Genomic DNA, 24,282 nt, shown 5'->3' on the forward strand with positions numbered 1-24,282 from the left:
TCATGGTAACGCATTTGTGTTGTCGTCGGTGGGCGCTGGCTCGTACTCCTCTGCAGCTGAGAGACAATGACGAAGGTTGACGGAGCAAAGTCAGTACGAATGACAGGATCGTAACAAGTAAAGAATCAATGGCTGAATAAATAGTTTGATGAATCTATCCTAGTCCCACTCACTCATCCCATGATGCAACAAGTCAAACTGTTCAATTTTAAGTTTTCTGGCTGAATATTTGGATTAAACGCTGCTTCTTAATAACTTCTAAGTCTTTTGTACTGATCTTCAGTTCAGCAGTACTCGTGGACATAAAGGTAATCATGAGGTTCCATAGTGTTGCCCAAGGTCAAGTGACTACAGTTATGCATATGAGACGTAGAAGGATCAATCATTTGTTAAATAAAGAATATAACCAGACTAAAGAATTAATAATGAATTGAATAGACAATTTGTGTTATCAATGCATAATACTTCTCGTAATTAATGAACCTTTTTTAAAAACCCCAGCATCAGTCCCACCTTTCTTTTTTTGCGTGAACCTCCGGTGACACCTGAACAGCCCGACGATCACAGCCCCCTCCGTCAGCTGGAAGAAGGCAAAGACCATGGGGAACAGGAACAGGGGGCCCATCACCGCGGGAGGAAAGGCGACCTTCAGGAGGGCGCTGCACAGCTGGACGTTCTGACAGCCTGTTTCCATAGCGACGGTCCTCCGCTCCCTGAGGCAGATTTATTCATAAATCATGGATATACAAAGATAAAAGACTCCCTTACACGATAAATACGACCTGTCGATCTGAACTCTGATCTGATCAGAGCTTGATTTAGGTGTCATGGCGCTGCTCTCTGACCAGGCCCCATAAGCTGTAATTATGGATTTATAAATAGATCAATTTACACAAGCAATCAATAAAAACGTAATAAAGGAGAATGCAATTATACATTTCTGACAATCGTTAAACCATGTTTCTTATAAGTTATAGTTATAAATATAAGTATGACATTAATAGTTGCTAGAAGAATAAATATTAATTTCAATTTTATTTGTAACATATTTATAAAGATCAAAGACACATTTCCACTGCCTCCCGTTGTGCATTAAATGAAGATAAAATATTTATGATGAGAGTGTCGCCATCTTCAGGAGTGAAAACACGAGCTCGACCAATCACAGTGAGTCTCAGCAGTCAATTATGATGTCATCGATAGCTTAAAGCATTTCACCGTTTTTAAAGCACCAAATAACATTAAAACCAAATTTACTGAAAAAAAATTACACTTGAACATCAGTGTGATAAGAACTTCCCAAAATGACAGAAACCATGGGAGAGGTGGGGTTTAGGACCCATACTGCAGTCAGCCACAAGGGGGCGATCAAGATTACTTGGCTTCACTTTTGGGGGAGATGTCAAAGACGAACCTTCTCATTAATGGCTTACACTTGATCTAGAAAAAATCCTAAATATATAACTGACAGTGCCATTAGCCATGGTTCCTCATCAGAAAGTGGTGCCCGGATAACCCCCCGACCCGCCCGACTCACGGTTGGCTGAGCCTGCACAGCGATGAGATGAGGTATCCGACGGTGTAGCCAATGAGAGGCATCAGAGCGGCGGAGACCACCAGAGGAGGAGACAGCAAACTCCAGAAGGAGAACTCAATGGCAAAGATGAGAAGGACCGCCACATAACAGGCCAGCGCTAAAGTGAAGCCAACCTGAGAACAACAGGACAAGAAGCCAATCAGACAGCAGAGTTGTTATTTTGTTTCTTTATTATTACTTAAAGATAAGTGAGGTTCAGTGTTTTCTTATTGTCAATACATGAAAACACTAAAAAACATCTATTTATCGTTTTAGCTATCGCACCGTAGACTTTATAAAAATATGGAGGACGCATCTTCTTCGATATTCTGTGTACGAACGCCGCCATCTTGTGCCGATGATGTCATGGGTGTCAGGGGTGTAATGTCGTCCATCTTTATACGCAGTCTGTGTTTTCCCACTGACCTTTTTGACGGTTTTGGCGTCCTGCGGCCTGTAGAAGTTGATGAGGATGCCGACCCCGCTGGCTATGAAGAGTAAGGAGAGAGATATGACGATGCCGACGTAGGGCAAAGCTTCATGCAGGTTAGGGAAACCCTGACAGTAGATTAACAGCAGCAGGGGCATCATCCCCAGAGCCAGGAACATGGAGCAGGCAGTCATCACCATACTGAGGTAGAGACAGGGATCAGAGTATTTACTGGTGAGAAATTTGATTGTGGTGGCAGGAGCACACAGAATGTAACTCTCCATCCATCCATTATCTATGCTGCTTGTCCTTTGAGGGTCGTGGGGGAGCGGGGGCCGATCTCAGCTGACCTGTGGCGAGAGGCGCGGTGCAGCCTGGACAGGTCGCCAGTCTTTTCCCAACGGGAACCCGCACAATTCAAAATGTCAGGTCTCGACCAAGTTATGTGGACTTTGGTCCGGCACAACTTTGTGTATGTCAACCAGTTATTGCCCAGAAATCAAGAAATGTGGTGGAAATATTTGTGGTTCACAGATCCCTCCTTATTCTGAGGTCTTACTATGAACACTTTGCCAATATGTTGGTGGTTCTGCACCATTCTGCCCCCTAATGGATGAATGAATAAATGCGTGGGTGTACCTGAGGTTAATGTCGCCCAGCAGAGCCAGAGTGAGGAGGTTGGAGAGGTTTCCTCCAGGAGAGCAGCCACAGACCAGAATCACCAAGGCCCTAATGTCAGTCAGCTGGAACGCCTGCAGCGAGAGTGACATCACTGAACATCTAATTATGATATAATAGTGATATCAGTCATAAATATATGGCAGACAAATGATGAATCCAACATATAGAACACAAAATATCACTATTGACAAGTCTTCTCCCACAAACATGATCTAACGACTGTAAGATTTTGTCATTTGTTATAAATGTTTCATCAATTATAGATTTTGAACGAGTCCTGATTCCTCAGACTGTTTTTTTAAATCTGCATCAGATTATTTTATAGTCGTTATTAAATTAAACTCTCAAAACCAACAGCCAGCACTTATAAACACCACTTACCCCTTTTTTCTTCTATGATTAAATGTATATTTAAACCAAACAAGAAATTACAACTAAATAAACCAATCTGATATATTATCATTATATCTAATAAAATGTATGAATCAGCATGAATTAAAAAAAACACCCGTCAAATCAGGTTCATTTAAATTTGTGCTATTAATTGAACTTTGAACATTACTGGAAAATTGCAAGTGTCCCCGCTGTTGGACGAATAAAGGATTATTTTATCTAGTATTAAATATGATGTGAATCATTTTAGTGCCGGAACTAAGCAGCGATACCAACCTTGGCAAGGCAAAAGGCGGTGAAAGGCATGACTCCATACTGAGAGAGCAGTGCTATCACCAAACCCTTAGGCTTCATGATGTGCATCTGGAAAGAAGGAGGAAGATGTTTCAGTATTAAATAATCTCAAACTGTGAGCGTCCCCTGCGATGTGGTCGTGTATGAACAGCTTCTGAAGTCACCTTGATCTTGGGCAGCTCCATGGTGCATCCCAATGAAAGCATGAGGATGCATACCATAGTTGTCGTAAGTGTTTTGAGGGCCATGTCCACCCCCGGTGACACAGCGGTCGTGTTGAAAGAGAGAAACGAGTCGTTTTGCCACGAATGAGCAGCGTCGTCCCTGATGCCCTCCATGCTGGTGCCACCTTAAAAAACACAAACAAGAGGAACTGAAGCCAGCGGAAGTTTTCCTAACTCAACAACTTCTCCTTACACGAGTAACAATGAAAAAGATCAAATGTGTGAAGAATAATCTTCCACTCAGGTTTCAACATCTTTATTCGACTCAGAGGAGCAAAACGTAAATTCATATGAAACAGAACAGAAATTTCCAGGGCAGTAAACAGCCAACAGGTAACAGCTGCACTTCTTGGCCTTGGTTCAGCTGCACATGCTCTTTGAGCCCTTTTATAAATATATGTTAATGAAATAGATAAATAAAACCAGAAGAGATGTTATATGCAAAGTTTGGAAAATAAAGTGCTCGCAACATTTCCGATAATTTAAACCATTTGAACTGAAGTGCAACTACGTTCAAATCTAAGAGTGAATAATGCCAACTTTAACGCAATCCCTTCATTGATTTAAAAAAATAAAATAATATTTTCATTATCAGCTATTTAAATTGTGACTGTAACTAAATCCAGGTCATATTTTGTGTTTTAAATGTTTTCATGAATTCTGTGTCACCCAACATCATGTGATGGTTTCTCTGACAGTGCCCCCCCAGCCCCTCCCCTCCCCGTCATAAATCATGCAAAGACAACAATGGCAAGAACAAAAAAAAAAAAATCTGTAATGGCGAGTGCGTGCTGGGGCCCTCGTGTTGCCTTCAATATGCTGCGACGGGACAAAAGGAGGGCATCTTAATGGTCGAACAGGCCGGGCCTGTGAGGACAGGGGGGGGAGGGGAGGGAGTCTCTGCCTGGACTCTTCAGCCTCTTGAAGCATAATTACAGCTTCACATGCTTGTGTTTCTTTAACCACTTTTTACTCCTCTGGACCAGCAGCTCATCAGTGTGGGAGCTCCCTGCAGCATTAAGGATGTGGCAATGGGAGAAATATCAGTTCCTGTGAGCCCTGAAACATTACCCATCCCTTGGGTTAATTTACGAGTGCACAAATATAGCTATATGCTCTCTGGCTGTCATCCATGAAGACGGAGAGGCTTCACTGCAGCGGATGCATTATTAAAGTCCTTATTGTGTCGTCATCCTTTAAATAGGCTATACAGTTACCGGCCATATTTCTGGGTGACCCCCGTGCCGCTGCAGGACATCCAGTGTAACTCTATGAGATGGAGGGGTGTGGGGTGGAATGGGCAGAGGGGACTGGAAACAAGGGGCCAAGGCAGAATAGGGGGATGATCCAGATCCAGCTTAAAAGGTAGAGAGGCAGGGATGGAAGGATGAAGGTCAGTGCAGGTCTGAGGCTTTGTTTGTGCAGGGAGGGCAGGGTGTCGCCTGCAGCTGCTGTGGCCTCTTGACCTGCCGGAGGAATGGATGAGGCGGCTCCAAGCTTGTTTTTCTTACACGTTGACTGATCTGCTGTTGCAGAGCAAAATAATCCACAGTGTAAGCTTCTTATCTGCGGCACAATTTTGTGGAAAAAGGAAGCACCATAGGAGATTATTTACAATTTGTCCTGTGACCAGCCCCCCATGCTACATAACACAGTTTTATTAATTTATTTAATTTTTTCCACCAGTGTGATATGAACTGGTCTGGTCTGTTACACATGGTAACAAGGTGCACATAGTGGAGGTTGTTTTTATAACATGACAGGTCAGATGTATCGGCCTGAAACTAACGAGTTGTTTTCACAACACATTAATCTGCTGAGTTGTTTTTCTAGTTTAATCGAATGAATATGTCAAATTAAATATTTTCCATATTTCAATATTCAGATAGTTCAAATAAAAAGAAGACACCAAATGAAACAAGCTGATTTTTGCCTGAAATTATCAAACAATTAATAATTTCCCAAAAATTATTAAATAAAACCATTGATCACTCATTTAAAAAGAAAGAGAAAGTAAGAAATAAAGAACCAATAAATGTTTGTGTGTGTGTGTGTGTTTTTTTCTGTGTGTGTGTGTGTCTGTGTTTTTCTGTGCGTGTGTGTTTCTGTGTTCTGTGTGAGTGTGTGTGAGTGTGTGTGTGAGTGTGTGAGTGAGTGTTTTTGTGTTCTGTGTGTTTGTGAGTGTGTGAGTGTGTTTCTGTGTGTGTGTGTGAGTGTGTTTCTGTGAGTGTGTTTCTGTGAGTGTGAGTGTGTGCGAGTGTGTGTCCTGGGTGAATTCTTAAAATCCACGTGTCTCAGCCATGGCCCTATTTAGCTCCTGTGACACAAAAATACGACTCAAACCACAACTCCCATGATGCCTTGCAAGGGGAAAAGACGCTATGACGCGCTGGGCGAGCTCAATCACTCACGGGTGTTGTAGTCCTTAAAGAAACCCGGATTCCCCTCAAATCAACACAAACACTTATCTGTGATATTCGCTCGGCTCATAAATTACCAGGTATTCACGTCTAATATACGTACCTGTGAAAACACGCCAACAATCCAGGGACGCACACGCGATATGGAGGGAAACCACCCGCCTCGGCGACTCCACTTCCCAGACGCCCCGACGGGTGTGGCGCATGCGTGCTGCGGGGCGGAAGTCCCGTGTGCGGGAGTGCAGTCACGTGGAGGCGTCGGGACTCTCGTCCACACAGATCGTGAGCTGTTAGCAGTCTGTCCGCCGCAGCGCCGCTCGGTGCTCCACCGCTCCATGTTGTGCTTCTAGCCCCGCGTCCCTCCAACTGCGAACACTCGTATCGAAGGATGAGCGATAACGACGACATCGAAGTCGACAGTGACGTGAGTATTGGCGACTTTTCCGCCGCTTTTAGCCTTGTTGTTGTGCTAGCAGGCGATTTAGCCTGAGCTAGCTTGCTCGGCTAGCGTTAGCTGGCTCGGCTAGCCCCGCTTTTCTCCGCGCATCGGGGGCGCTCGGTGCGTTAACACGCATCGCTAGCTTCTCTCCGTAGCCGCGGAGCTTCGCTAAACCAGCTAATTTGATTCACTCGCTGGTCACCTCAGCGAAAACAGTCCGATTTTGCTGAACAGTTCTGGCTACAATTGTACTTTTTGTTCTGTGTCTTTTGCAGGAAGACTCACCGAGGTATCACTGTGTGGTGCGTAATGCTGGGGGGACTTGTCCGCTGTCTCACAAAATGTCTCACTGTCCACTTTAATCCATCACAACATCTGCCTCTCTATCTATTTTACTGTGTGTGTGTGTGTTTTTATACTGATTGCGATGGGTGATGTCTCTGCACTGTGGGGGGGGGGGGGTTCTCATTTCTGCGCCAAATCAATATCCGCGCACGGCCACTTTGCGTCATTTTTTTTGCGCACAGCTGAACGGGTTATTTGAGGATTTGCGCTCGTGCAGCGGTTGTTCCCCGCGGCTGCAGCGTTAGTGCACTGCAGGGTCTCCCCCCCCATCCTGTGTGTGCGGCCATGGACACGACATCTATATTTAGACCAAAGCTTTATCCCGTCACCGAGGCGTTTATATCGCATCTCCCATCAAGCCCTGGACACGCATAACGCGCGAACCCGCAGCTCGCTCCGTCGTGTCTCCCTCCTCTTCATCATCACGGGGGGATTCCGCTTTCCTGATTTGCACATTCACACATTTGGGTCACGTCATTATGAAAGAGGGACGTTTTTTAATTCTGCATCCACGGTGAGGAGGAGGTGAAGGGACCGCGGCCGCGCCTGCATCCCTCGGTGCGATCCCTCCGTGTGAGGAAGCTGCTGCTGCGGGATGTTTTTTCTGTGATTAAAGAGCCGTGTTCTCTCCACAGGCCGCTGAAGGGCTGGCAGCCTAAATACATGACGTGTAGCTGCACCGCGAGAGAAAGAGAAATACACCCTGGCACAACACGACGCCTTCTGCACGGGATTTTACAAACATCACACACAGACATAGTTTTAAAATGTAAAGCACTGCACGAGCAAGATGCATGAATCCACTGCGGTCCAGTTATCGTTGTTTCATTTGACTCAATACTTGTTAAAGTAGTGGATATGAATTTCCCCATCGCTGTTAGTGACAGCTGCTTCCATCTTCCAACAGAACGTGGCCTTAATCTGCAGATATACCGACTCGGCCCAGACAACTTTGCATACAAATTGTTGCGTAACAGTGTTTTGCAGGGTTTTTCAAAAGTCTAAAATCTGAATTTTAGGCATTAAAAGTCTGTATTTGAAATATTTGCAGCGTAGGTCTTAAAAACATTTAAAGGTTCAGTGTGTAGAGTTTAGTGACATCTAGAGGTGAAGTTACATTATGTGGCTGAATACACCTCACCTTCCGAACATGATAGAGAACCTGTGGTAGCCATTAGTTGTCATAAAAACCCAAAATGTGTTTAGCTTGTCCAGTTTGGGCTACTGTAAAAAAAACAACATGGCAGCCTCCATAGGGAGGACCGGCTCCAGGTGTAAATATGAAGTATTTCAATATAAAGGGTAATTCTAGAGTAAATAAAAACAAAAATTTACGATTTAGATGAAACACAAGTGAAAACATCACTAGTATTATTTAATATTCAACTTATGCTAATATATCCCTTTCACACTTAACCTTTAAGTAGGTCTGACTTCTGTCGTCCCTTTTGTTTTTATAAAGAGAATTGTTTTGGCAGCTACATAGTTTGTAATGTCTCTGTGTTGTAGTTCTTTCTCAACGATACGGATATTGCTGTAAAAAGAACATCATAGTGCTGATAAATTTATCTCAGTGCGCTCAGCTTGGTTGTGGGACAGACGATGGACACTGTCCCTGTCTGTTGTTTAAGAGATAACGTGGTGTTTTCCAGGGTTATTCTCTACTCGGCTGCTTTTCCTTACCTTCAATTTTGGGTTTGTGGAAGTAATTCTGGGACTCGAATATTTCTTCATATCTGTCATGGTTGACATAGATCTTATATCAGGTTCAAATAAATACACAAGTTTCCATAAAAATGTTGATCACTTTGCTGCCGTTTAATAAGGAATTACATTCCTGCAGTTTTTTACATTTACACTCGAGCCAAAACAGCCAAAAAATAACAGCCCGTCAAAAATTACATGTCTGACTTGATTAGAAAAATTTAAAGACTGACATTGATCGGGCACAAAGTGAAACAGGATGTAAAATACTGTATATGATGGGATGTTGTGTTATCTATCACGGGTCATTTTAGTTTTTGAAGCATCTCTTGAGTGTCAATAATTCACAAATAACACTAACCTTCGTAAAGTGATGAATGGAGCTGCTCCTCTTTTGAGAGGTGTCTGATGTCAGATGGTAGTGATGATGATCCTATTGGCAGCTGGATTTTCCCGGTTTGGGTTAATTAGTCTCGAGTATAACTTGAGTTTTTGCACGAGTTAGTATTGAAAAGAACTGCTCGCGGCAGTAGGTTGTCCCAAAATGAAGTGTCTTCCGAATGAGAGACCCACCTGACCTACAAACAGTTCATTTGGGTGGCAGTTGCTTTGTTGATCAACGCTTGAACAGTACACAGGATCCAAGAATGTTCCTTTAGTTTACTTTACAAATCTCTTGTTTACATTTGTAAACAAGAGAAACACATAGAGTCAACAGAGGCAGCGCTCATTGTTAAACAACATTTTCTGTTCAGCTTCTCAGACAAACAAGTTGTATTTAAACTCTTGAGACCGAGTGTGATCTTCCATGAGGATCGTTTCAAAACAGAATCGGCAAAACGTTATTGGTAGCCATTTTATAGTTTTTATGTTACAGCTGGAAAAACACTTCAGTTATTAGTTATCCAGAAGTTGGCTTTCACGCTGAGAATGCGAGACGACCATCGGCACGTACCAGCTCCTCAACTCGGCACCTGGAGCAGTTGCATAACGTGTCGTGGTATGAATAGATCGGAGGGAGCAGCTCGGGTCATGCGTCCTCTTAGGCAGCCGCCAAATGATATCAGTTTTATGATGAACTGATAACGCACTGGTTTCAGTGGTGCATCAGATGGCATGTCCCATATACAGTAATTTTAAAAGCACCATAACATTAGCTTGTATTTTTGTTGTAAATACATTGATTGAGTTATTTATTCTTATCGATCGCCGAAACTGGAAAATACAAAAAGATCTGAATCATGTAAGAACTAGTGTTAAAATGAATCAGAATCCATAAAGTAGACACTAAATCATTTTGCACGCCACCACTAAGTCAGTCCATAAAGGTTGAGTTGGTTATTTTGTAGTTGATGTCATTCAGATTCTATAAACTCTCAGCATATATAGAGAGGGGGGGGAGAGAGAGATGTTTTTAGCAGAAGTGGTAACCCACCCTGATCCTTGTGCATCTTGACGTTGCAAGTATCTGTGTTTGCATTTGTAGCCTCGACTAACAACCTCAGGCCTTCTCCATAAAATGTTTGATCTGTATAAACGTGTGTTAGTGCAGTTGGTCTTTCTAAACTGAAAGGTGGCCAGAGTTTACTACGTTATCTTATTACACGGAGAAGTGCAGAAAAGGATGAGAAATTCTTTAAATCCGACACAAAACATTCAGGTTTGTGTGATTATTTGATGAAAACAAACCTTGACGCTTGTTCAAGGTTGTAATTGTTTCTCCGCCTCATTCTATTGTCAGATCACAGAGGCTGTTCATATGAAAATGGCTGCCGCACTGTGCCATAATTACACCAGCCCTGTTTGTTTATGCCAGGGTCAACAGAGCGAGCGGAGGCTGTTTGTGTGATACGACGAGGCTCATGGTCCTGGTGGATTTGTGTCTCCTGGCTGCTTTGTGGCTCTTGTGCAACAGGAGCAGCTGTTGCCATGCCAGCCAGACTGATCACAAGACGGGCATTGTGGGAAATATGCAGTGATTATTTTAAAATAGTTTATCATCATGGTTTCCGTTCCACTTGCGTGACAGTTTGGGTGAAGCCTCAGGATTTGGTTACAGGTCCGTCACCTCAGAAGGACGTTTCTCCTCTTTGTTTTTTCAAAAGCAGCAGCTTGAGTCACACTTTAACTTTGACCCTCCCACCAAACCCTGTGACACGGTGGAGGCTTGTTTTAACCTGCGCTCCGTCGCACCTGCGGCTCCGTTTTGGTTTCTGTTGTGATCTGTGGATGGCGTGAGTCAGATGACACCATGTCACATGACGTGTACTTTGACTCCCATTCAGCCACATGCAGTCGTGACCATTTTACTAACGTATCACCAATACCTAAATCAGGCCTTTGGTTTATTGTGAAACTGTTGCCCGCGTGGATTAGTCCATAATCAGATGTGATTGCAGGCTGATGGTCTGGCCTAAAAACAGGCAGGAAACTGATCTCCTGCCTGGCTCTGGTCATGTGATCATGGCAGCCATCTTGTGCCTTTACAGTCGAATGAGTATTCAAATGAGTAGTTGAATTTCACGGCCTCTCGGACGCTGTGGCACGAGTATAAGTTAGTTATTTTTACATCTTGACTTGAGACGTGGAAACTGTTTAGTTTGATTCAGCGCTGAGGCTCGTAATGAAACGTGAATTTCCCTGTGCAGGAGACGTCGTATGTTTCAAGCTGAGCAATGTAAAATAACACAGGAAACACTGAGGGAGACCAAGGTTCAGAACAGAAAACAACCCTCCTACACATCACCGAGCAACAGTCTTCTGCTTTTACACCCTGAAACCTAAACTGCAACAAGCAAATGTACAGCTATACTTGAACTCCATCCTGGTGACAGTCAAACGGCCTCATCGTGTAGAAAATACTGTTCAAACTAAGCTAAACGTTTGTGCAAGTCAATAAACCAATAACAAATGATAAAAGAACTGAAGTTGTGTTTCAAATTAATTAAATACAAAATAAGACATGTTTCTTCAACAGATATTGTTAAATATACACGAAACACAGATCTAAATCTTGTCTCAAGTTATGGAGATTTGCCCATTTTTCTTGCCGCTGCACGTTATCGACACATTTTTCTCTGCACGTGACGAAATAACATCAACACACGCGAACAACAACATGATGAGTTAGAAGATGGAGGCCTTGGCTTTCTGCCGCAGCTGTTCTGTTTTTTTTTTATCTTACATTGATTTTGACAGGATCATGTAAACAACCATGGTTAAGTCAGCTTCCAGAGGGTTAACAGTTTTATTTCATTGAGCTTTTCACCACGAGGCTCCTGGAGGTTATCGAGTCGTTAACTGCAGCACTGACTGTCACCCACCGCTCGATAAAACGAATCGGTGACACTTCTGATGATTGATTATTTTGCCTTTGTCTCTACCGAGGTGACACATGACTAGTTCTGGTTTTATTAAGACCTCTTACTTGTGTAGTTAATGATGAGGAACGTGTGGTTAGTTTTTGTCTGGTTCTAAACTGAAGGGATCATATGAGAATTTCTCAGCATCTGACAACATCTTTGCGTTTTTTATTTTGCCTGAACCATTAAATTAAACTTAATAGAGAAAAATGTACATTTAGTCCATGTCTTGTCTTATCACTGCGTATTTTTTTCTAGTTAATATACAGATGTATACAAAATGCAGATTGTAGCTTCACACATATTTGCCTGATCTTGATTTCATATGAGTTTTAATGTAAAGAACATTTTATTTCTTTAAACACAAAAATTGATTTCACTTTTTCATTAAGACTTTGTACATTTCTGCAGCTGCTGTAGTACAGTTTTCCAGTGCGCCTGTAAACTTAAATACATCTAAAATACACCAATACACGGGTCTTAGAAAATTGACAGATTAATTTGTAAGTTGGATCCCTGATGTCATCTTGTTCAAGACATAAAAAAATGCTTACCATGTATGTTTATTATCTTTTTTTAACAACATATTATATTAAACTTATTCGACTAGACTTCACTTTGACATCGTGTATAAACAATTCGGACCAAAACCCACAAGACACGTCACATGATTTGAACACACACACACACGTTTGTAGACTCGGGAACAGTTAAATGAAAACCACCACAGAGAATCCGCAGCACAGTGACAGTTTGGTTGGTAGAGGCAGAGCGGGACTTGGCAGCAGAGGGGCTTGTGTAGGTTTCACCACGGACGGCTGGACACCCGCTGTCCTCTACCCACGCTGCTCTGCTGCCGGGCTCAAGGCCGTGTGACTCTTGTCATTGCAGGCAGACAAACGGGCACACCACAATGCGCTGGAGCGCAAACGTAGGGATCACATCAAAGACAGCTTCCATAGCCTGCGGGACTCTGTGCCCGCCCTCCAGGGCGAAAAGGTTGGTAACCCTCAAACTGTAAGTTCCCACCACTTTTCTAATCACACTCGTGAATCTTTTCGTTGTCTCGTGCTTGCTTGCAGTGTGTGTGTGTGTGTGTTTTGTGTTTGTATGTTTGTGTGTGTTCAGCATGAAATTGACTGTTTAGAATATGTAATGATGAGATAATTTGTGCCATTATGTAATAATAGTGATTTCTAGTGAATAATCAGAGATGCAGATGTCCTAACTCAATGTGTGTGTGTCAGTGGAGGGAAATAGTTGGGCTGGGAAGAGGGCAGCTGGCGTAGCAGAGTAGAGTGGCAGCGAGGCGGGCGATGCAGTCTTAAGACTTGGACCGGTGTCAGGAAGTTATTATGAGGACATTTTTTGTTGCTCTCTTCCTGTTTTGACATGCAGGACATTTGGAGCCGCTTCAGTTACTGGCCGCTCCGTGTTTTCTTTTCCCCGAAAAGACCAGTGAAGGACGGGCGAGCAGTGCGAAGGGCGGCGGCTCGCGAGATGCTCGGAGAGATGAGTGCTCATAATGTGTAGAAAGTGTTCGGTTACAGCCGCCTCAGTCAGGGACCCCCCCCCCCCCCCCCCCCCCCCCCTGCCTCTCTCACAACCATACTGCTGTTATTGCTCTGTAGAAGCCATGAACATTAGGGCTGGGTATCAATTCTCAATAGTTGTTTGGTAAACACACACACACACTTAAAAATCTGGCCTTTACTGTAACGTCAGGTTCATGAATTTACATTTTTTAAACGGGCAGTTTTTAGGAGGCATGTGTTAGGAACCATTTAGTTCCTTTTCCAAAATGATAGTCTAACTCATTTAATGCAACAACTAAAGCTGATGCAACTGCTCAGCTGATTTTAAAGAGGAAAAAAAGCCAAATATTCAGTTTCTTAAATGTAAATGATTTCTGGTTTTATCATCGTTTTTTATCAAACCTTTCAGTCAGGAATATTACATTATATATTATTTTACATTATATATATACTAGGTTTAAGTTTCTGTCATCCACTAACAGGCTGCTGCAGTTTGTTTGCTGTAACCGGGTCAAACACTGTTGTGTGTCGGGGTCGTGACCTGACTGACCCCTGGATGTCAGACTGAAGTGCTAGAACATAGAGAGACGTTAAGAGGAGACAGATTTCCCTCCCGTTGTTTGTGTGTGTGTGTTTGTGTGTCGCAAAATAACGTGCATGCGTTTTTCGTTCAAGACTGTATACATGCGTCACTGCTTCATTTTTGCATGTGTCACTAACAGCAGTCTACCAAACAGGCGTCTCGAGCTCAAATCCTAGACAAAGCCACAGAGTACATCCAGTACATGAGGCGAAAAAATCACACGCACCAGCAAGACATCGACGACTTGAAGAGACAGAATGCTCTGCTGGAGCAGCAAGGTAATGCTTTTCACTGCGTCACTTTCACTGTCTCCCTCAGGCTCAGGGATACAAGATGTTTCTACTTATTACACCTGCGGGTTTAGATTCTCAGAACCTGATTTTAATACTGCTGGTAAGAGGGAGTTCTGAGAATCCAGTCATTTCTTTTCCAGCAAATAAAAATGGAGCTGCAGTGAAAGAGGTGAGGCAAATTCTTTTGTGAAACCCTGTTCCTCCTCCTCTGTGTTCCTGCAGTCCGTGCCCTGGAGAAGGTGAAGGGCTCGGCCCAGCTCCAGGCCAGCTACTCCTCGTCCGACAGCAGCCTGTACACCAACCCCAAAGGCAGCGCCGTGTCGGCGTTCGACGGAGGCTCCGACTCCAGCTCCGAGTCGGAGCCGGAGGAGCCGCCCAACAGGAAGAAGCTGCGCGTGGAGGCCAGCTAGGAAGCCCATCGACTCGACACCCGGCCGAGGTGGAGGTGGCGGAGCACAAGGGGGAGGGTGAGAGCGAACGCCGACGACGACAACCACCGCCACCGCGCCCGGCCGCCCCCTCACTGACGTCTTCGCTCTCTCTCCTCCATCTCTGGGTGGGGTTGCACTGGAGACTCGTGACCCCCTGAGACCTCCTCACACCACCACCCTCTCTCCCTCTCTCGCTCCACCCGGTCTCTGCGAACAGGAGAGAGGAAGCCAGCAGGGTGGAAGACGACTGCTTCAATTAATGTAGAGAGCTTCAGGTTTTTTCCCTCCCTATCCCCCCCCCTTCCCTCTCCCTCTCCCTCCCCCTTTCTCTCTCTCTCTCCCTCCCCGCCTCCCTCTCTCTCTCCCTCTCTTCCCTGGTTCTGCGTCATTGGTATTTCCCCTCTAGCGACGTCCGCAGTCCAAAACCCAAAAAAAGAGGCAGCTTGGCTACTTAAAGACTTGATGCTTTTTTTTGTACCCTCAATGAAGCCCCTCCTCCGACCCGGGGTTGTTTTGGGAGGGGGGGGAGCACCAGGCGTACTCCTCCAAGCACTGCTATATTATATATTTTACTTTTCTTTTTGTTAATTTTGTTCTTCTTGATTTAAAAAAGCAAAAAAAAAAACAACCTGTTTAGAATCTACACACACACACACACCTAGATATAAATGGTCCTGGAGAAGTTTACCTTTTTTTAAAAATAAAACTGAAAAAAAAAAAACCACAACCAATTTGTAGCTTAATTATTTTCCACTAAAGAATGTGAAGGCGCTTTGAAGCGAACGTTAAAACGAAACCCACCTCAGGCCCCACTGGATCTCAGCAGACGCTTCCTGTCCGACCACGTCTGCTAACGCGAGGGGGAAAAAAAGAGAAAAATAGAAAACGTGACTCTGTTGAAAATGGATGTTTTGAAGGAGAATATTCCTGAACCTGTATCGTATTTCGTCCTTTAGCTTGAAGTAGTGAATGACTTTAGGTGGCTGAATACGTTAGGCATCTCGTTTTATATATTATTATTATTATACAAAAAAAAAAACAACGCATTTGATTGGATGTTTTTTCAAGTTGGAGAACAAAAAAAAATTAAATATGTTATGCATTTTGTAGTAATCTCACGAGTCATTGGGGTAAAAAAAAAGAAAAGAAAATGCCAATTTGTCACATGTAGTTTTTCCTTAAGGGTATGAAATAGGTCTTGAATGTCAGAAGGTAGCTCCCGTCCGTCGCAGTACAAGGAAGCGGAATCGGTCCCAGTCGATGTGTTGTGCTTTACACGGTAAAATCAATGTTGCTGAATCTCCCCCCCCCCACCCCCCACCCCAAGACATAAGGAAGCATTTTGCGTGTCTAGGAAACGTGTGTGTATGTATATTGTTTCCATTTTTATTTCCATTTAGGAGGATATCATTAGTGTAATGGGTCTTTTGTTTGTCCGGTTCCATTCCATGGAAATTACAAGTATGTTGTACATACTGCCAACAATTGTCTTGCAAGTTGAGGCCTACCTTTACTATGAGACTATAAAATAAACTATTTTATCCTTTAACGTGATCCTCGTGCTTTTTTATTTTATCTGTCGGGCTTAAAATGTAAAGAAACATGTTCTCTGAAGTGTGTGTTGTAATACGAGGCTGCGGTGGCTTAAATGACGGGTTTCACCTTCCACCTCCCCGCTGCTGTAAAGCGTTTCATGACAGGATGTGGTGTCCTGCAGTCAAACACAAATTCAGGTTTTTCTGGTTTCCAGTGTTACCAGCAGGTGACTGGAATAAGACCGAGGGCATTGGGAGTCGCTCGTCGTCTGTGACGCTGTAATGTGTCTTGTCTGATTATGAATTCTCCTGTCGGGCCTGTTTTCATCGCTAAGCAGCAGCCGACAAAACCCACTTCTGTCCTTTCTTATTCAGGAGATGGATTTTGTATTTGTCTTTAATTCCAGCTAAAGCTTTTTATTCTAAAAATCCTGAGACACCAAAGTGAAAGTATCGAATATATTTCGATCTTTCACATTTTATTTGTTGCACTTATTTATACAGATATTTCAACAGGTGCAAAAAGAGGAAACAAAACATCGTCAGAACATTAATATTTGAGCACAAATCTAAAATCTCCAGATTAAGATTTGCTGTAGATTTGTGTGACAGTAAATTTACCGTTTCTAGGATTTAGTTTGTTGATCAGTTGAAAAAAGCAAACTTTTTCAATATCATTTTCAGAAATTGACTAAGAATTAGAACTTGAATTAGACCCAGATTAAAAAGTCCTTTTGGCAAATTATGGGCTAAAAAATAAAGTATAGCCGAAGTATAGAATCTTTGAAGTATTTTGTTTAAAGGTTTATTTTATTAGTCTAAATTACTGGACTCCACCCAAACAATATATAAAACTAAACCTGTTTTCTCAGTTGAAGCCTCGGTCCTGCTTTCAGTGAGTTCTTGGTATAAAACAACTATTTAAACTATTGTATGTTAAGTGAGTGATATTTAACCAACACATTCAGAAGTTCACAAATCATTTAACACCGTGATGAGAAGTGCTATAGAAAGTTTTATTAACGTCTTGTCACAATGAAACCGAACAAGTTTCACTTTTTATTTCAGAGAATGAAAAGAGCAAGCAAAAACAAATCAGCTGTATGCGAAGCCACCCACACAACTGTGGAGCTTCGGCTCGGAACACCTCCTAAACTCCGGCTCCGGTGTTCGCCGAAGGTCCGTTATCCTGCCGGGTCCTGGGCTCGTCCACCCTCAGACCTGAGTGCGTCGCTTGCTGGTTCGAGTCCTTTTTACCTGGTTCACGTGCAGTGACGTCTCCACAGGGGACGAGCTAGGACTGAGGGTCAGCTGATGCGGAGGCGGGGTCTGACGGCCCGTCGGCGGCTCCGGGCCGCCTGTTGTCCTCGGGGACGGGAAGCCGGTGAAAGTGCTGCAGAGCCCGAGCCACTTTGTCAGGACAGATATTGTAAATGGGATGAGTCGGAGCCTGCAGCGAGAAAACACGAGATTCATTTGACCATAGTTTATTTATACATCTACTTTACTCCTGTCCCTGCACTTCATTCATTATTATCATCAATAATTACTGGAATTTATTGAGCAGCTTTAAAAGGAACCAACGGCTGCTTTACTGGAAATTAAATCTTCCCATGTGATAAAGAAACGAGGTCAACACATGAGGCTTGTGACAGAATGATATCATCCAGTACTGGTATGATAATACACAAAATGAAACCACTGGATGTGTTGTTCACATCCTCAAATTTAACCCCACGTCATTTGTCTTATTTCAGTTACTTCACTTTTCTACTTCACCCAACGTCAGACAGGGAGATTTACATCACAGCAAATGACAAAGCCAACAAAGTCTTGGTGTGAGGCTGAGCTTTGGGATCGATTTAACTGCAAAACCAGGAAGCGTCTTCCTGCTGTTTTCAGTCCATTACACCACCGCTGGCTGAGGCGTCGTATTTAGCAGACAAACAAGAATCTTCTCCCAACGTGCGGCAATTAGCTTCACGTGAAAACCAGTTTACCAGCTCGTAACAGACAGTTTAACGTCACAGAGTGAAACGTCGAACCCAAGTTGACCAAATCTCCTGCTGCTAAATATTTAAAAATGAAACCCAGCCTAATTCCAGGATTAATTCATATGAAAAGGAACCATGTTGTATTATCGGCATGGAATTTTAAAATCATTGTATGATAAACAGCTCAGTTAAGGAAGTAGATAGAAGTTCTGGTTATAATGCTGGAGATTTGTTCAGCGGTTACCAGGGTCTCCTTCGTTGTTTCCTGAAAATAATCGGATCTAACAAATGTAGTGAATGACTCCTCCCTCAACCCCCCCCCTCCTCCCGTCCCCTCCTCACCAGTCTGTTCTCCTCCCTGCCGACGATCATCTCACGATGGAGGTCCATGTTTCCAAAGTGCTGAGCTACGGAGAGGCCGCTCAGGCAGTAACACGTGTGGTAGAAATCTCTGGATCTGGACACGGGAAAAAAAAAAAATAATAATACAGATGGGTGAAGTATGAATGATACGTCTGAGTAAAACCACGTTTAACACTATTAACAGCAGGGAGTGTGTGTGTTGCTGGCGTTAATGCGTGGCGGCGTGTGTGTGTGTCCAGATGGTGTGGTACTGACTTGCCAGGCTTATCCAGAAGGCCCCCTGTTGGGTTCTGACAGCAGAGGAGGATGTACTCCTGCAAGGCCTGCTGCTCAAACATCCACCGCTGCCGACTCAGCTCCGACTCTCCTGCACACACACACACACACACACACCATTCATCAACATAAAACTCAGGACCACGACAAACATGGACACACACATCGGGACATCTGGGGCTCAGGAGGTCTTGGTTTCTAAAAACACGATTTGAGGAAACATCTGAGGGTTTTTTCAGCAGTTCTTTCCTCTAGTGTGTGATTTAGTTTTTCGTGTGCGTCTTGTCTCGTACCTTCTTTGAATAAGGCTCTGTGGAGAAGAGGGAGGAGTCCCGCCTGCCAGAAAGAGTAGCAGCCGTCCACAAGTTTATTACAGCGTCCCTGGAACCCTCCCTCGAACCGCATCTGCCTGCTGACCACCCACCGCTGAGGAGGACACACAACAAACACACGTTCAGCGTGAGCAGAAGAAACAGACGTCAGGTTTGAAATCATCTTTTGAACGAGGATGATGAACTGGGATCTCCTGGTCCACAGCTGGAACTCCACAGGATCACGCAGGACCAGAGGAGGAGACGTGGAGGAGAGGATGAAGTAAAATGAAGCAGCAGATAAAGAATTTGTAGTATTGTCACCATGGAAACCCCGCAGTCTGCTCAGCTCAGCTCGGATCAAGTAATTATGGGATATTTAAGAGCAGCTGGGGTGTATTCTGTTCTCTGCAGCAGAGGGAGGACAATGTTTAGCTTATTAACGTCAGCGTGGGGGATTCATCTCGGCCACTGAGGAGGGACCACAGAGTTTCAGTTGAAGAGTTAAACAAAGAGCAGGAGGTGGAGGAGGTGCCGCCGCAGCACCGGGTTCTCCAGGCTCCGCCGGGGAGAGAGAAGTAAACTCAAAGGGAACACACTTCATAAATATGCATCCAAGTCTGTTTTTAGGTTCAACCTGGCACTCGCACATTTTGCACAAAGTAAAACACGCAAGAACTGGAGTAAAGCGCGTGCCTCTGCCAACCGGCCCCCCCCGTGAAACCACTTTCAAATTCCACTAGATCTGCACTTTTTATTTGGATCTGCACCAAACTGTACAAACACAGATATCAGTCCCTAAACCGGCCGGATTCTTCAAATCAAAATCAACTTTTTAGGTTTTTAACAGTCAAAAAAACGTTCTGTAGTTTTTGCAGGTTTGCTCTCGTCTCTGCTCGTCTCTGCTCTGTTGACACTCATCCCTGAAAATGGAAATACAACAAGGCGACATGAATCCGACAGTTGTCATCAATTGAATCTGTTCGACACTAATGATTAATTCATTATCGCGGAGATGGAAACAGGAGCTGCTTTAATGCAGCGTGACTCCTCCGACATCGGCAGAGATCTGATTCTGTTCCAAATCAAACGCTGCGTAATTTCACGAAGGCAAAATGCTTCCTCCAAAAATATGAATGCATCTGGAACATTCAATATCGATGTGTGGATATAAACCAGAGAACAAAGTTAGTGCTTTAAAACGTTTCCACATTTTACCCATTTAATTTAAATGTTTTTCTTGCTACAATAACCAAAAGTAGTTGTAGTTTAATTTTCATTTCAGCCACCCTGAACATAAAAGACTGCTCCTCTGCTCCGCGCGGTGCGACAGCTTTATTTCATGTTCAGTCGAGCTGCTGTAGATATCCTCGACCCGGTGTCGACTTACAGCCTCGGCCGCGCCCACCGGCAGCCACCTCCGCCCCACCTGGCACCTCCCAGCTCCTCTGACACTCGGGTTAAACCACAGAGACAGGAATCCATATGCTGGGGGTCTCACGGGGACGCCCTGTGACACGGGACACCTCAGAGGACCTGCTCCTGTTAACCTGTGACACTGATGTGTTTCAACAGAGCTACAGAGACGCTGTTTAAAAGGAGGAGCGGGTTTTTCCAGCCTGTTACTGTGTGAGGGAAACAGGCCTCATGCAAATTCACTGGTAACAGTCAGATGGCAGCTGCTGATTGATGTAGAAGCTTAGATTGTAACTATACCATCACCGTAGACTTCATATAAACATGTATATTTGTACTTCATCCTATTGAATGAAAATTAATTTTTAGAAATTTTTACATTTTAACCGATTTCTAAGGGAATAGTTAATTGATCTTGATGAAAACTGGCCTGTTTAGGTGCAGATCCACATAGAAACCTGGATCGAGCGGATTTAGGAGAGTAGATGTATTTAAGCTGCAGTAAGTTAACAAATAGACTAGAAACCTGCAGCGAGCACGAATGTGAAGCTATTTATATAAAGTTTATATGCATCTACGATAGTTTTAGAACTTGGTCCACACAGGACCGATTTGGTGCAGATGTGAAGGGACTGTTCAGAGCTGGATGTGTCATATCTTCCTGGAGAATCTCTGCTGCACACGTTGCCAAAAGAAACAGAACCGGACTCTGAAGGGAAGCTGTGTTTCTCCTTTCAATAGGAGCTGTTAAACATGCTGAGGGCTCGACCGTCAGTGACACACTATCTCTCTTTATTTCCAGATGACCTTAAGCTTCGTGTCAACAAGCATCTGCTGCTGCTGCTGCGCCTCCAGAGCTCCTGCTCGGATCCCTTCACTTTTCTGGAAGCAGCCAAATGACAAGTGAATCTCCCTATGGAGATAAAACACCATTTCCCACCGGTCACAACAAAAGCCACTGTTGTAAAACTGATGGAGAAAAGTGCCGAGACAACTCAAATGAAGTAATGTCAAGTTTCTGCTTGAAGCTCCAGATCCAACAGGCGGTTAGAGACAGAAACTTATCTCTTAGTTCGCTCGTGTCAGGTTTCTGATTAAATCTTGTGTTCACCGGGCGTTGTGAGTCCTTTTTCTTCAGGAAATCTCGCTCCGGGTCATAACATTATGTTCTTATTTTATCACATCCATGTGTTTCTGCTTTGTCCCCTGCAGCCGCACATAACAGAGATATTACTTCAGCACAAAGGCTCTGCTGTGACTTATTCTGATTCGTCCTTTTTTTGTGTTTAGGCTTCAGGCTAAATAATACCTGATGCTTCTCTGTGTTTTATGTAATTTTAATGCTTCCTTTTGTTTAATACCCTTAAATAAAATGCTCCAAAAAAGGGGGTTTGCTCACCAGCAAGGCTTTGAGATCCAGCATGTGTTCTTTGCCCAGGATGACGAGGGCGGCCGTGCCACAGAACGAGTAGCCGCCATGGGCCTCCAGACCTGGAACTCCGCTTAGACCCCCCTCCCAGTTCTGACACCTGGACACAGAGGAACCAGTCACTAAACACAATCCTTGATTACAGAGAAACAGAGGAACAGAGTCTTCTTATAATAACCTGATGGTAATGGTGAGTTGTACCTGAGGATCCAGGTGGTCGTGTCCTCGAACAGATTCGGTGTCAGGATGTTTGTGAGCGACGCCACAGAAGCTGCACAGTACGCGCTCCTACGAGAGGAAAGAGAAACACAGGCGTGTTGTTGGAGGTGAACACGGAGGGATGTGGCTGAGCAGGACGTCTGCGCTTCCTACACCTTCACAGGAGCTTATAAAACAAAGCTTTAAAGTATAACCCTCCACTTTCAGCGTACTCGCTGTCCTAGAGATCATTGTCTAGAGGCGATGTAGCTGGTATGACCATAGACTGTATGGAGGGGGGGGCTGTGGCTCAGTTACAGCGGGTCGTCCACTAACCAGAAGAATACGAACGTGAATCTTTAAAAGACCCGTATTCTGGCTGTTTACAGGCTCATACTTTCAATTTGGGGGTCTAGTAGAAAAGATTTACATGTTGTTATGTTCAAAACATGCATGACTTGTCTCATACAACCACAGTGTGTGTAGTAGTTTCATGGGAATGGACAGTTTCTCATACAATTATGACTTTACCTTTGAAATATCTGATTTCTTCTGCCTGTAATAGGCCCTAATACTCACATCTTAAATAACACACAGTGGCAGCAGACCATTAATTGGCTGGCAACAGATAACAGAGCAAAAGAGTAACTGACGTCTGAGGTTCTTTGTGAAAACATAAGACGATAATAACCACATCCACTGAGTAACTGAAATAATATAAACCCTGGCTGATGCTTTGTTCCTCTTTTCTATCAAGAGGAACAAAAGTGCATTAATAATTCAAAGGAAGGAAAGAGGCAACATCATTTTTAAAAATTGTCCCACTTATCGGACGTGAATAATCACAGAGAAAATTCAGCAGTAAAATATTTTGGCTGCTGTACAAATGTTGTTAATAAATAATGTCTTATTTCTGTATGTATTTCATCCTCTCTAGTTTTTCCTGTGTTCTAAAGCAAATGCTTCATTGGAACAAGGCTTAGAAGGAAGAGAAGAGAGGCTGGAGGAGGCAGTTTCCTCTTCTGGCTTCTCACCTGATATCCACCTCGCCTCCAACGTGCATCACAAACGAGCCATCTGGCTGCTTCACTGACCAGAGGAAATCTAGCAGCTTCTCCCTGGAGGAGAGGGAAAGAGGGAGAGAGAGAGGGAGAGAGAGGGAGAGAGAGGGGGGAGGGGTGATTAGGAAGAAGAGGAGGAGGAGATATACGGTGAAAACCAGAGAGAAGGAGGCGGCGGGGGGATATCGGTTGGAGGGAAAGAGATAAGGCAGAGGAGAAGAAGAGGGAGGGGTTTGCAGCAGAGTGGAATTGTGTCAGTGCTGCAAATTTAATAATGGGGGCTGATGCAAATTCGGCTGCTGTTTACAGCTGCTTCATATCAATGAAACAGGAGCAGAAACATTAGCAGCTTCACTCAGATGGTTACACACGTGTAAATACAGAGAAAATGAAATCATGCGTCTGTGACACACATGGTTGTAATTAGCGTCCGGTGAACTTCATTCTTCTAAGAGGTTTATTTAATGTTCTGCAACTGTAACAAAGTCATAGTCACTGTAATGTAGCACTGCATAAAAATACAATTACACAGAAGAGGGTTTAATGGCATCAATTAATAAATCAATTTCAAATATAACGCTGCTACTAGTTAAAAGATTTGAAATGTAAATATGGTTTTCATGACTGTGGGTGTGTGACCAGGACCTTACCTGTCTATAACACTATACGACTCTTCTGTGCCGATGATGCAGAGGGCATTGACGGCAGCGTAGGTGGGGGCGAGGTGGGCGTGCTGCCCTGGTCCCCCGGCGAAACCGCCCGTGGGTGTCTGACACCGAGCCAGGAACTGACACACGCTGGAGAGACAAGGGCAGGAGCTTATGACATCAGGTGCTCAGAGAGACACCATAATGCAGAAGAGAGCGGTGGAATGAAAACACTAAAATATAAGACAACAAATATGTCCAACAGTTTTCAGTTATGTACTTGTTGACTAAAGGCTAATTTATGCTCAACATTAGATATATATTCAGAAATGGGACGGAGCC

The 24,282-nt window shown here is 43.9% G+C and overlaps 3 protein-coding genes and 1 long non-coding RNA gene across 9 annotated transcripts in view; 1 reads left to right on the forward strand and 3 right to left on the reverse strand.

The window, feature by feature from the left end:
- Positions 1-6,224, reverse strand: slc10a1 (solute carrier family 10 member 1). Its single transcript, XM_034580780.1, has 7 exons — positions 6,122-6,224; positions 3,539-3,723; positions 2,651-2,758; positions 2,003-2,212; positions 1,538-1,710; positions 466-713; positions 1-56 (listed from the first exon to the last, which is right to left on the reverse strand). The coding sequence occupies exons 1-7, from the start codon at positions 6,222-6,224 to the stop codon at positions 1-3; spliced, it is 1,083 nt and encodes a 360-aa protein (XP_034436671.1).
- Positions 6,190-16,239, forward strand: max (myc associated factor X). 4 transcript variants are annotated; one of them, XM_034580285.1, is made up of 5 exons: positions 6,264-6,442; positions 6,733-6,759; positions 12,760-12,885; positions 14,126-14,264; positions 14,502-16,239. In XM_034580285.1, the coding sequence occupies exons 1-5, from the start codon at positions 6,407-6,409 to the stop codon at positions 14,687-14,689; spliced, it is 516 nt and encodes a 171-aa protein (XP_034436176.1). In that variant the 5' UTR covers positions 6,264-6,406; the 3' UTR covers positions 14,690-16,239. The 4 variants fall into 4 exon arrangements, with proteins under 4 accessions (XP_034436179.1, XP_034436176.1, XP_034436178.1 ...); XM_034580286.1 differs by having other exon boundaries at positions 6,265-6,442; positions 14,141-14,264; XM_034580288.1 differs by lacking the exon at positions 6,733-6,759 and having other exon boundaries at positions 6,190-6,442; positions 14,141-14,264.
- Positions 12,448-14,289, reverse strand: LOC117758536. Its single transcript, XR_004613305.1, has 2 exons — positions 14,139-14,289; positions 12,448-12,883 (listed from the first exon to the last, which is right to left on the reverse strand). It is a non-coding gene; the product is annotated as an uncharacterized LOC117758536 (long non-coding RNA).
- fntb (farnesyltransferase, CAAX box, beta) overlaps positions 15,352-24,282 on the reverse strand; it is a 15,409-nt gene continuing 6,478 nt past the window's right edge. The window contains exons 5-13 of one of the 3 annotated variants that reach the window (XR_004613301.1): positions 23,944-24,090; positions 23,267-23,350; positions 22,236-22,322; positions 22,005-22,134; positions 19,172-19,304; positions 18,858-18,969; positions 18,582-18,696; positions 17,365-17,695; positions 15,352-15,368 (exon numbers count right to left, since the gene is read on the reverse strand). Coding sequence is in view for 1 of the 3 variants with exons in the window: in XM_034580280.1 (XP_034436171.1) it covers positions 17,540-17,695; positions 18,582-18,696; positions 18,858-18,969; positions 19,172-19,304; positions 22,005-22,134; positions 22,236-22,322; positions 23,267-23,350; positions 23,944-24,090 (964 nt within the window). In the remaining 2 variants the exon portion in view is untranslated. Of the gene's footprint in view, positions 15,369-17,240; positions 17,696-18,581; positions 18,697-18,857; positions 18,970-19,171; positions 19,305-22,004; positions 22,135-22,235; positions 22,323-23,266; positions 23,351-23,943; positions 24,091-24,282 lie in introns of those variants that run through there. The other 2 variants (XR_004613302.1, XM_034580280.1) reach the window with 2 other exon arrangements.

This window comes from Hippoglossus hippoglossus, chromosome 24, assembly GCF_009819705.1.
Source record: "Hippoglossus hippoglossus isolate fHipHip1 chromosome 24, fHipHip1.pri, whole genome shotgun sequence".
NCBI classification, from domain to species: domain Eukaryota; kingdom Metazoa; phylum Chordata; class Actinopteri; order Pleuronectiformes; family Pleuronectidae; genus Hippoglossus; species Hippoglossus hippoglossus.